The sequence below is a fragment of the Castanea sativa genome, chromosome 11 (assembly GCF_040712315.1).
Source record: "Castanea sativa cultivar Marrone di Chiusa Pesio chromosome 11, ASM4071231v1".
NCBI lineage: Eukaryota > Viridiplantae > Streptophyta > Magnoliopsida > Fagales > Fagaceae > Castanea > Castanea sativa.
In genome coordinates, this window is record NC_134023.1 from 14,190,014 (window position 1) to 14,202,701 (window position 12,688).

The 12,688-nt window shown below is 39.7% G+C and overlaps 1 protein-coding gene across 1 annotated transcript; it reads right to left on the minus strand.

Moving 5' to 3' along the window:
- Window positions 1-260: 260 nt before the first annotated feature.
- On the minus strand, window positions 261-2,243 carry LOC142616114 (uncharacterized). The gene has a single exon (XM_075789000.1). It carries the CDS (start codon window positions 2,241-2,243, stop codon window positions 261-263), a length of 1,983 nt encoding a protein of 660 aa, XP_075645115.1.
- Between the last annotated feature and the right edge of the window lie 10,445 nt (window positions 2,244-12,688).

A 12,688-nucleotide genomic window follows, 5' to 3' on the forward strand; every position in this document is an offset into this window, starting at 1 on the left:
TGAAAGTATGAAGTTCTGGTGCAATGGCTTTTCTTTTCCCCTATCTATTGTGGTGCAATGCTAAGGAACCGAAAGAAAGTACAAAGGCCATACCTACTTTGTGGCAAACGATGGAATCCAATCCCTTTAATATCAATATCATGTACTGGATCATTAAATTGGTATTGTAGTAATACCTCCCAAAGCTCATATTTCATTATGTGCAGTAAATTGAAAATGCAGTAGCAATTCTTGTACAAGTATTAATTGAATAAGTTCCCTTACAATTCTTCGTTGCCAATAACAGGTACTTTCTCGTATTTAAAACTGTCTCTAAACCACATGGGTAACATGCAGCGGCCTCTAAATAGCACACCTAATAGCGGACCACCAAAAGAAATCACAACCATGGTAATCCCCAAATTCATTGTCCTGATGGAGTCCTTAGCTTGGGTAGTGGTCATTGAATTTGAAGACAGTTGAAGACGTTCAAAGTAAAGAGGATCTGACTTTGATTGCCTGCTTTCAATAGTTCCCTTAGCAATTTCAGCGTTCTCTGCATGCAGTGGAGGGAATTGAATATTAATCCTTGTTTCACAGTCCAATGAACCATTTTTAATCGAATTTTGACCAGGTGATTCAAAATCAAGATTCCGACATCCTATCATGCACAGGAGACCAATATCCCTAACATATATTCCTTCAGCAAAAATAATGAATAATTTGGGTAAAGCATCAGCTACATAATTGAAGACCATCTTGAAACTCATATTCAGCATTCTGCTATGATTACTTTTCAGCTCATCCCGATGTACATAAAGCACATCTCCCACAAATTTTGGTCTTAAGAAACCCGACGTTACCTTTCCTTCAGTGTTCCTCACCAACATACCAAATCCCATGTCCAGGGAAAACCCATCAGGATAAGTCTTTCCCTTGCCCCTAACAATTTCCTTCCCTTGTGCACAAGAATTTCTTACAGCCTCAATCTCAGTATACTCATATCTAAGACCTTGGCGATCAATCGATCTTCCCCAACTCTGAAACCCAATTCTTCCAAAGTAACCTGAATCCTTCACATCTTTCTTGCTCCAAATTTCCCCCACAATACTACTCGAATTCCTTAATGAAATAACTGCCGGAAATCTCAAACTAAACCCAATACAGCAATCTCCTACAGAAGCATTAGCCAAAATTCTGCACGCGATGCCACAAAACTTAATTCTCTTTCTCATCCCAAGCACCCTCAGCAATGTTGCGTTAGGACTAGGGAATTCAGATTCCATAGCAATAAACTTACGAAAACCCAACAACAACTGTACCTTTCTGCTGCGCTGGTCACACCTAACCCCACGATAAGCAAACCTAGAAGGCAAATACTCAATACTCACACGTAAAGGATTGCAATTCACACTACCACAATCACTCCAACAGTGCAAATCATAGGCACTAGTCTGTCCATTGAAAACGGAACAAACACCACGGTCCAAATTGCTTGGAGACAAATTAATATCTCCACCACCTTTCTTTGCACTCAAACAATCAGTCTTATCAACCAAAGCATATTCATAATCTGGATTCTGTGACAACCCCAATATCACAATTGGTTCAAAGTAATTATAATCACTTTTCATAGGCAAACATTCTAATGTTCCACCAATCAAACTACCATAAATGCTATTATTTTCTGAATAATTAAGCTTAAGAACAACATCTGGATATTTTGAACTTAACGAACCAACATAACTCTTCCCTGATCCGACCATACAAAGCTTCCCAGAAGATTCTGACCAATACCCACAAACCGAAAACACCGAATTGTCTTTCCGATAACTAATTCTTCCCAAACGTCGCCGACCGAAATCAGAGTACTTCCATGGGTCTCGAATGGTCAGGGTGGCTTTGACCTTGTGAACACCATGGGAGGTGGTGTTTTTGATATATGAGGGGTTGAAGGAGAGAGATATACCGGACTCAGTGGTTCGGGTGAAGATTCCAACGCCGCCAGAGAAAAATGCAAATTGGAAGCTGAGGAAATCGTTGGAGTGGGAGACAGGGACATTGTCGGAGGATAAAGGGGGCTCGGGAACGACGTCATTGCAGTGCTGGGAGTAAGAGATTTCAGGTTTCCGAAATGGGTTTCGGAAAAAAGCTGTGGCGGTGAGGAAATTGAGGAATAAGAATAAGAAGCAGAGGAGGGGACTGAGTGTGAATTTCAATTTCTTAGGATTTGGAGAAGAAGAAGAACATGAATTTGAGCCCATTGATGTGAATTAAAGATTACAAAAATGAAAGAATTTACTCTCTGATAAGATTGAATATTACTCTCACATTGATGTGAATTGAAGATTGCAAGAAAAAGAAAAAAGAAAAAAAGAAGAAGACTGTTTTATTTACAGTTAAACAACAGTGCCTAAGAGAAAAAGAGGCGGGACAATAACTGCTTAACAACCCATTAAATATGGGGGAATACAAGTGTCTAATCTGTTTCTCAAATTCGTATTTTGAGCTGCCATCGTTTGGACTTTTGTAATAAGTGGAGGATTATTCTGACAAATTACAATAAGTGTTGTACTTTTTTTTTTTTTTTGGGTGAGAAACCAGCCTAATGGGCTGGGCCTTTATTCATATTAAACGAAAAAGAACATCAGTGGACGTCAAAATAAGCTAGTGGGGCTATATCCTCAGGCAATTCTTCAAGCCAAACCTGAGTACCCTTACATGATTTTGCTTTTTTAGCTAAGGCGTCAGCAACTACATTACAATTACGTGGGACATAAATGAACGCAGCTTGCTGAAATTCCATAGCTTGCACGCAAATATCTTCAATGACATGGCCATATGGTAAGACATTCGTAGGCCCCTCCAAAATAGCTTTAATGACTGTTGAAGAATCGCCTTCAAAAATGACCTGTGAAAGGTCTATCTCCCTGGCCAACTGCACAACTCTTCGACACGCCATAGCTTCTAATTCCACGACCGTCTAAGGTAGTCTAACTGGCATGGTTACAGCACCAATAGCTTCCCTCAGCCAGTCCCTAATCACAACGCCCAACCCCGCTAAGTTTTCTGACTTAAACACCGCAGCGTCAAAGTTGGCCTTGAAGGTGTGGGCTTCAGGTGGACACCAATGCTGCATCGGAGATGGCTCATGGATAGTTGCGATGAGGTCTTGTGCTTCTAGGAACTCCTGGAGTAGACTTCCTGCCATTTGGGTGATCTTATGCAGAGGTTGAGTGGGCAGTCCACGTCTTGAGGCGTTACGGCGATTCCACAGGGACCATGCGGTGATGATGAAGATCTCCTTCCTGTAGTCATCAGAAATCTGCATGAACCGATCTAGCAAATCCTGGAAACTAGAAACCTGAGCATCGGCAGCCTGCTGGGTCCATGTTAGAGAGCTCCACACCTCTGTAAGCTTCGAACATGACCAAAGTGCGTGTAGTTCGTCCTCTAGTTGGGCCTTGCACTCTTCACACATATCCACGCCAGTAATATGCCTGCATTGGAGGTTGACCATAGTTGGAAGGGAGCTGTTACAAGCCCGCCAGGTGAAATGTTTTATTTTATTTGGAACTCTCAGCTGCCAGAGACCTTTCTAGAACTTACTTTGTTGCACCAATGAGGAGGTACCTGCATGATTAGTTGAAGCATTGGAAACTAAAAGCTTATATGCACTCTTAGTTGTGAAAGTACCAAAGGGGGTGAGGCCCCATATGATCTGATCCTGTGGGAGTCGAGTACTCAAAGGGATGCCACAGATCATGATTGCTTCATAGGGTAGGAACAAATGTTGGATTTTAGAGAATTTTCACTCTCCTGTTTCAGCATTGATGAGCCTATCCACTCTTGTATTAGGGTCAATGGTAGGTACTGGTGATACCACAAATCTATGAGTATGCACCGGTAACCATCTGTCATCTCTAATTCTGACAGAGTTCCCATTTCCTGTTCTCCACACCATCCCTTTTCGAATTACATCCCTAGCATTTAAAATGCTCTTCCACACATAGGGTCCAATGGTGGATTCCTTAGCTTCAAGGATGGAACAATCAGGGAAGAATCTAGCTTTAAAGACTCTATGACATAGGGAATCCGGGTTATTTATCATACGCCACACTTGCTTTGCCAACATAGAATCATTGAATTTCTTAATGTCCTTAAAACCCAAACCTCCTTTCCTCTTGTCCTCACAAAGCCTTTCCCATTTTATCTAGTGCACCTTTTTATTAGTACCATCATACCCCCACCAAAACTTCCTAATGAGCGTTTCCAGTTCCTTAATCAGCCCCTTAGGGAGTTTGAAACAACTCATAGTATATGTAGGGATGGCCTGAATGACAGACTTAATCAAAATTTCCTTGCCAGCTTGGGAGAGGAGCTTCTCCTTCCAACCTTGCAATTTTCTCCACACCCTTTCTTTAATATAGGCAAAGCTTTGTCTCTTTGCGCGCCCAACTAGAACTGGCAATCCCAAATATTTCTCATATTGGCGTATAGCAAGCACACCTAGGAGATTTTGAATCCGGGTCTGCATTTCGGGCCGTGTGTTGGTGCTAAAGAAAATATTGGTCTTGTCCCTATTTATTTTCTGCCCCAAACCTCTTTCATATATTGAAAGTAAATCAAGCATTTTTTGGCACTCCTCCTCCTTTGCTCGACAAAACAGGACATTGTCATCAGCAAAAAATAAATGGGAAACTCGAGGGCCATTTCTGCAAATAGAAACACCTCTGATATCCCCATTTGCCTCTGCTTTTTTTAACAAACTCTGTAGTCCCATGACACATAGTAAAAATAAATAGGGTGACAGATGATCACCTTGTCGGAGCCCTCTAGATGGCTTGATGTTTCCCACTGGTTGACCATTGAGTAAGACAGCATAAGAGACTGAATTCAAACAAGACTTAATGAGAGTCACCAATTTATCAGAAAATCCCAATTTCTTCATAATTTTCTCCAAAAAGACCCATTGAACCCGGTCATACGCTTTACTCATATCAAGTTTTAGTGCCATAAACCCTAATTTACCTTGGGTTTTCCTCTTAAGATAGTGCAATGTTTCAAATGCAACCAGAACATTATCTGAAATTAATCTACCAAAAAGGAAGGCACTTTGGGATTCAAAGACCAAGTTTGATAAGATCTTTTTCAACCAATTTACCAACACCTTAGCAATCAATTTGTAGACCACGTTGCAAAGACTAATCGGTCGAAAGTCAGAGACTTTTTTTGGGTTCTTAATTTTTGGGATGAGAGATATGAAAGTGGGATTTAAGGACTCATGAACCACACCAGTATTTAAAGCATTAAGAACCATAGTAGTGACATCCTTACCAACTATGTGGCAATAGGTCTTGTAAAAAATAGGAGACATACCGTCAGGCCCCGGGGCAGTAAGAGGTGCCATTTGTTGAAGAGCATGGACCACTTCCTCTGCCTGAAAGTCACAGTCAAGAGCTGCATTCATCTCAACTGTTACTGCTGGCTCTATCCCATTCAAAATAGCATCAAACCCATCTGGTTGGGACGTGGTAAACATGTCTTGGAAATAACTTTTAATGATCCTACCCATTGCAGCTTCATCCTCCAGCCACGTACCAACTTCATTTTCTAGGCCTAGGATATAATTCCTTTTATTCCTTTGGCTAGCTCGCCAATGAAAATATTGAGTATTCAGGTCACCCTCCTTCAACCATGCTGTTCTTGCCCGTTGCTTCCACATGCATTCCTCCTTCCTTTTCAACTTGTCAATGTCTTTTCTCAAGTTGAACACACGGTTTAGGCTTGTCGTGTAACCACTAGACTCTTCAACAGATTGCAACTCCTTTAATTTCCTTGTTAGAGTGTTTCGGACATGACCGAAGGTGTTCCGGTTCCACTCCTTCAAACTTTCTTGGCACGTGAGGATTTTTTTGTTGAAGCCCGTAACTAAGGGAACCTCGCTGCTGTCACCCTATGACTCCCAAATCACATTTTCACATGACCCCTCTTTTATCCACATCACTTCAAATCTAGATAGACGACCCTTGCGGTAAAACCTTTTGAACTCTGACTCCGTGCATAAGAGAAGGGGCTTGTGATCAGAGTGGTAAGCCTCAAGGTGATGAACACGGGTAGATGGGAAATGCAGCATCCAATCCACAGTGGCTACACCCCTATCTAACCAAACCCATACATTATGAACTCCGGGCCTCCTGTTGCACCAAGTGAAGGGAAAACCACTGTAGCCCAAATCTTTTAGCAGGCAGAAATCTAAGGCATCTCAGAAAGATTGCATTTGTCTGTTTGGTCTGTCAAGCCAACCCTGCTTTTCTTCAGCCAACAAAATTTCATTGAAATCCCCTAAACAAATCCAAGGGAGAGTAAAACGACTACTAAGGGCCTGAAGTAGTGACCAGGAGTTTTCCCGGCTGGCATTATCAAGGTCGCCATAGAAACCCGTGAAACGCCAGGCGTCATCAACTCCATGATCTATAATGGCATCAATATGACGGTCAGAGGAAGACTGAACATCCACCTAAAAATCAATTTTCCACAGTAAAGCTAAGCCCCCTCCATTATTAACCCGTGGGACTACAAAAATATTTGTAAGCTATACCTTTCTTCCAATTCTCTCAATGGTAGACCTCTCACTTTTTGTCTCCATCAAGAAAACCATTTTGGGATCTTTGTTGCCGATCATAACAACTAGTTCATCTTTTGTCTGTGGGTTCCCAAGCCCACCACAGTTCCAACTAAGGCAACTCATTGGGCTGGGTGAGACTGGAAACCAGTCTCCACCGGTATATTTTCCTTGGCCTGCGTACCTTCTGCCAATACACGCTGTTCTTTAACCCCCTGGACTTCTGTTGATCCCGATGCAGAATGTTTTGCCTTGGTGCTTAAACTGGACTTCTTCTCATTGCTAGAGGTAATATTACGAGCTAGCTTCTTAAAAGTTTTGAGGCAAGTGGGTTGGAAGGACTTACTTGGTTTGTGCAATCTCCCAAAGGTGACTTAAGGTGAGCCACTTTTGCATGGCTAGTAGTAATGCCCATCAATCCACCATAAATGGGTGGGGTCATAAGTCCCACTACAGATTCCTTAGCATCATGTTTATCCACACGTAACCCTTGGATGCTTTCAGCCAATAATTCTGTACTTCCACTATTCAGAATAATATTCACAGCCCTACCACTTTCTGAAGCAACACCACCCTTTTTGACCGACTTGGATGGGATTGCATCTTCCATAATAAATTCGTTGCAGGAATCACTATCTTCACCATTCGCCACATCATGCTCTGATCCTGAATCCTTTCTGCTCACCGAGCTAGTGGGTGGGACTTTCTCCTTGCTATCTGATTTCCTTTACCACGGAGCATGGCTCTGAGCCTTCCTAGATATTATTGCAACTGATTTCCTCAACGGTCTAACCGTTTCAGCCCTCATCCAATCCCCAAACTGTTGTTCATCCCTTTTCAGATTACCCCAAACTCGTGTTCACCATGTGTTAGATGACCACACCAATAGCAGAAGTTGGGGAGGCGTTCATACTTGAGCCCCACCCAACCCAACTGCTTTCCTTCCGACCAAAGCTTATGACATCTCGGTAGTGGCTTGGTAATGTCAATGGCGATACGAGCCCTCAGAAATTCACCTCCCTCCCTATCATCCTCCGAATCAGCTACATCAATAACCTTCCCGATGGTGTTACCAATAGCTTCTCCTGTAGCCTGGTTGAGACTGCTTTGTGGGAGATTATGCAACTGAACCCAAAAATTCACCCTTGAAAATTCCAACGAAGGGACTTCCTCCACTACAGACACTTGCTTGAACGCTACTATATTTTTGTCGAACGTCCACGGCTCAAACTCAAGTACGCGAGCAAGATCCAGCACATCTGTGAATTCAAACAGGATAATGTTCTCACTAAGATCTCGGAGTTTGAGTTCACCAGTTGGTTTAAAGGTACGGGCAACAGACTCTACATTCAGAGTCCTTTTTATGAAAAACTGACCAGCCAGCCAGTGCATTGTCACTTCCAACGGTTTCGGCACCTCTGCACCATACTCCTCATCGTCATCTAGATTGAAACGGGACCATAGGCTCTCTAAACCCGCCATGACAAAGAGATGCCGACTTCCAAACCTATCCTCCAAGTGACTACAGACACCACCCCAAGCAAAAAAATACAGCAAACAAAACAATCCATCTTACCAGATTTTAGAGAGTCTGGAGGGCACGAAAACCTAAACCTTGGAAAGGGACAAATATTCTACTGGCGGCGTAAGAAAACCCTAGTAGCCAGAGAAACGGACTGTAAGTGTTGGACTTTTATCTATTATATCATGCCACCTTATAACACACTCAATAATTTAACTTTTATTTTCCTATACAATACATTAAAATAATGTATCTATACAATAAAATATATTACCCAAAATCATCTCTCTCTCTCTCTCTCTCTCTCTCTCTCTCTCTCTAATTTTTGTCTCTCTTCCTCCCCCTCTCTCTCTCAACCTCTCTTTCGCCATTGTGAACAAACCCAAAACCCAACACAACCACGATCAAAACCCAATCATCCCACCACTATTCCACTACGAACGCACACAATCTTCACCCACAAACATAACAAATACCCAAATCGACAGCGTTGGCAGGGGAGTGGAGAACCAAGGAGGCGCCAAGAATGACACAATTGTTAAGGGTGGAGCCAAAGCACGCCAATTGAGCAAAACCCTGTCCTTGATACCTAATTCGCCGCTAGGAAGCTCGATTCAAAGGAAGCAAACTTTGTTGAGGTTTTTGAGGACCTGGGTCGAGGAATGGTGAATGACTCTGACCTGGCTTGGTGATGGTAGGTCCAACCATGGTGGCTTTGAAGAGAGGAGAGAGAGAGTTTCGGGGTTGGAGAGAACAAGCAAGCCACCACCGTGAGAGAGAGAGAGAGAGAGAGAGAGAAGAGATAAGAGGTTGAAGAGAGAGAGAAAAAAAAGGCAGATATTTTAGGAATAAAATATATTATCTAGGTTTAGAACATTGCTATAGTACCATCATAAATTTAGGATGGTATTGTAGTGAAGTTGTAATTTTTTTTTTTTAAATTGCAGGTCTGAGTAATGCATCTTTTATGGGGTTTGATGCTAAATTTAAGCAAATTTGGAGTTTTACAACTTCAGAAACTAATGCTCTTAGGGCCTTAAGGGTAGTGGTGAAAGCATAGGACCAATAATTCAAAGGTAAGTGAGACTTATGTCTTTTGCTCTTAGAAACACCACTCTGTTGCAAAACATGAAGTTGGTAGGATGGGCATGGATTGGATATAGGTAGAGTATACTTATACCCAACCCGATTAATTTATCCATGGATACTTGATTATCTTACCCAATTAGTACCCATACTCAGTTGTTACTCGGTTTGTTTCTCCATAGATATCAATACCTAGCCCAAACCCAGTTTCTATAAAATCACCAAATATGCTTAAAAACCACTAAAATGACCAAAATATCCTCAAAATCTTTAAAATGAGCAAAATACCCATGAAACCTTTAAAATGGCCAAAATAGCCCCAATATTTTTAAATCACCAAATATGCTCAAAAACCACTAAAATAACCAAAATATCCAAAAAAATTTAAATGAGCAAAATACCCATGAAACTTTGAAAATGACCAAAATACCCTTGATATCTCTAGAAGCACCAAATATGCTAAAAAACTACTAAAATGACCAAAATATCCCCAAAATCTTTAAAAGAAGTAAAATACCTATGAAACCTTTAAAATGACCAAAATACCATTGAAATCTCTAAAATAACCAAATATGCTTTAAAAATACTAAAACTTACCAAAATAACTACTAAACCTTTAAAATGACTGAAGTATCTTTGAAACCTAAAAAATGACCAAAGTACCCATGAAACTTAAAAAATGTCCAAAATACCCCTAAAATATAAAAATTGCCAAAATACCCCCTAAACCTAAAAAATGATCGAGATATCCGTGAAAACTAAAATTTGACTGAAATAGCCCTGAACTTAAAAATGACCAAAATATCCCTTAAAGCTAAAAATGGCAAAATACCTTTGAGATCTAAAAAATGACCCAAATACCCCTGAAACTTAAAAATTACCAAAATACCCCATAAACCTAAAAAATGACTGAAATATCCCCCCTCAATTCTATAAAATGACAAAAATGCCCCTAAAACCTATAAGATGATAAAAATACACCCTAAACCTTATAAAAAAAAAATTTCTGAAATACCCTCAAACCTATAAAATAACCAAAAGACCCTAAAATCTTTAAAATGACCGAAATAACCCCAAAACCTCTAAAATGACCAAAATAACCCCAAAACCTTTGAAATGACCAAAAATAACCCAAAACTTCTAAAATTACCAAAAATACACTAAAACCTATAAAACAACCAAAATACCCCCCTCAAATATCTAAAATGACCATAATACCCTCGAAACCTTTAAAATGGTCAAAATACCCCTAAAGCTGTGAGGTGACCAAAATACACATGAAATCTCTAAAATTACCAAAATAGAGGTTTGAGGTATTTTGGATGTTTTGAGAGTATTTTCATCAAATTAAAGGTTCTAATAATATTTTAGTCATTTTGCAGGTTTTGAAAATAGTGGTTTAGGGAATTTTCAAAAAATTCAAGTAATATCCAAACCCTACCTGATAACCTTCTACCCATTAAGAAATGGATATTACTCAGAATATTTGGATTGGGTAGGGTTGGATATCCATTACCTAATGAGTATGGTGATCCCTACATGAAGAATGACTGTAAGATTTAAACTTAGTGCTAGGATATTCACCCACCATCAGTTCTTAGAATTTGGATTTTTGCAGAGAATTGGGTTTTAATTAGAGTTTTAAAAATGCACAAACACAAAAAAAAAAAAATGACATCAAACTTTTGTTTCAACAAGAACATCCATGTAAAACTAGTAAAATCATCTACAAATTAATATAAAATAATACTTAAAACCAAGAAGAGAAGTAGTGGGTTCAGGAAACCAAATATCACTGTGAATCAAATGAAATGGAAAAGTTGATGATATTTCATGTTTATTCAATGGGGTTCTGTGCATCTTTGCACTTATACAAAAACAAAGACGCAGATTCATGTACATTGATCAAAGTAGAATGCAAAATCTTAGAACTAGGGTGACCAAAATCAATTGTGCAACAATTAGATTTGATCTAGAGTAGTAGAATTACAAACTGAAAGATTAGGTTAGGTGTTGTAAGTGGAATATGCAATAGAAGAGTTCAAAGCTTCTGTAGTTCACCAATTGAAGGCTGGTGCTCATCTCAACTGTAGAATATGGCTTGAATTAGGAGATCGACTCCTTGTTGGATTTGGATAAGAAAGGAATTTTATTCCTTTTGGGTTGTTATTGTTTGAAGTTATCAAACTCTATTAGAAGTCTTGTATACCACTTGATTTTGAATTTTATTTGGAATCGGAGTGATTCTCCTTTGTGCAAAGAAAAGAAGTCTACTCCGTCTTGGTTTTGGATATACTAGCTGACTCAAATCTCCTATATAAGCATAGTGCTATTGCGGCAAATTCAAAGTGTGTGTGAGAAAAAGAGGCTCTCTCTTGTTTGGTTCTTTGATATTTGTGGGTTGCAATTTGAAATAGTGATAGATATTTACTGCTTGGTTTTAGTTCTATGGTTTTGTAATTTGCTCTCTCAAAAGCTTAATATTGAGTTTGACCTCGATTTGACTAATAAATCATGTTAGGCCAAGCCGAGCTCAAGTTCTTGGACTATTTGACAAATTCAGGCCTAAATATAATTTATAGGCATAGATCAAGTTTAAACATCTAAAACTCAGCTTGAATGCTTTTAAAAAATCAACAGAAACTCTAAGATACAAATTGAAAAAGACGTATCAAAAGAATTTTAAAAAAAATATTATGGGAGGCGTGCTTTATACGATATTATATATACACTGTTTCTTTTAACAGTTCTATTAGTATTAGGTTACTGTGATTCCTATTCCATATATGCGTATAGCATTAGTAGTAGGTTGTTTTTTATTATTTTTAAATCATTATGAGGTGGGACCCATAGTTTTATATTAGAGTTATAGTAGTTTCAGAGTTCTATTAGGGTCAAAATTGGAAATTAACATTAATTTCCAAACAATATAATTAATAGGCATTGTTACAAAATTATATTTTTTACTAACATCTCGAGTCTCAGAAAGTCGATTTTGGGCTATAAATCGAGTCTCAAAGACTCAATTTTCATGGTCTGATTACTTCTGATATGACTTTTTTTTTTCCACGTGGCATCTACTTGGAAATCGAGTCTCTAAGACTCGATTTATAAACCCTTTACAATACAAGACCTTTTACACCTTCTCATCTCATCAGAGAAGAAAGAGAGAGAGAAAGAGAAAAAAAACCCAGAAACAGAAAGACAAGGAAAAAGCTGAGGGGATCATGGGAGGGCGGGTTTCAAGTTGGCGTAGGCCGTGTGTGGTTGTGGAGCGTAGGTGGCCATTAGTGCTCGTGGCTAGCCGTGGGTCAAGTTCAAATTGCCGTCGAAGATCGAAATTAGAGTGGGTGGCTTCAGATTAGCGTGGGACCATGGGTGGGTGGGTGGCTTCAACTGGGCGTGGGCCGTGTGTGGTCGTGGGGCATGGGTGGCCGTTGGTGGTCGTGGGTGAGTTTTTATTTTATTTTATTTAT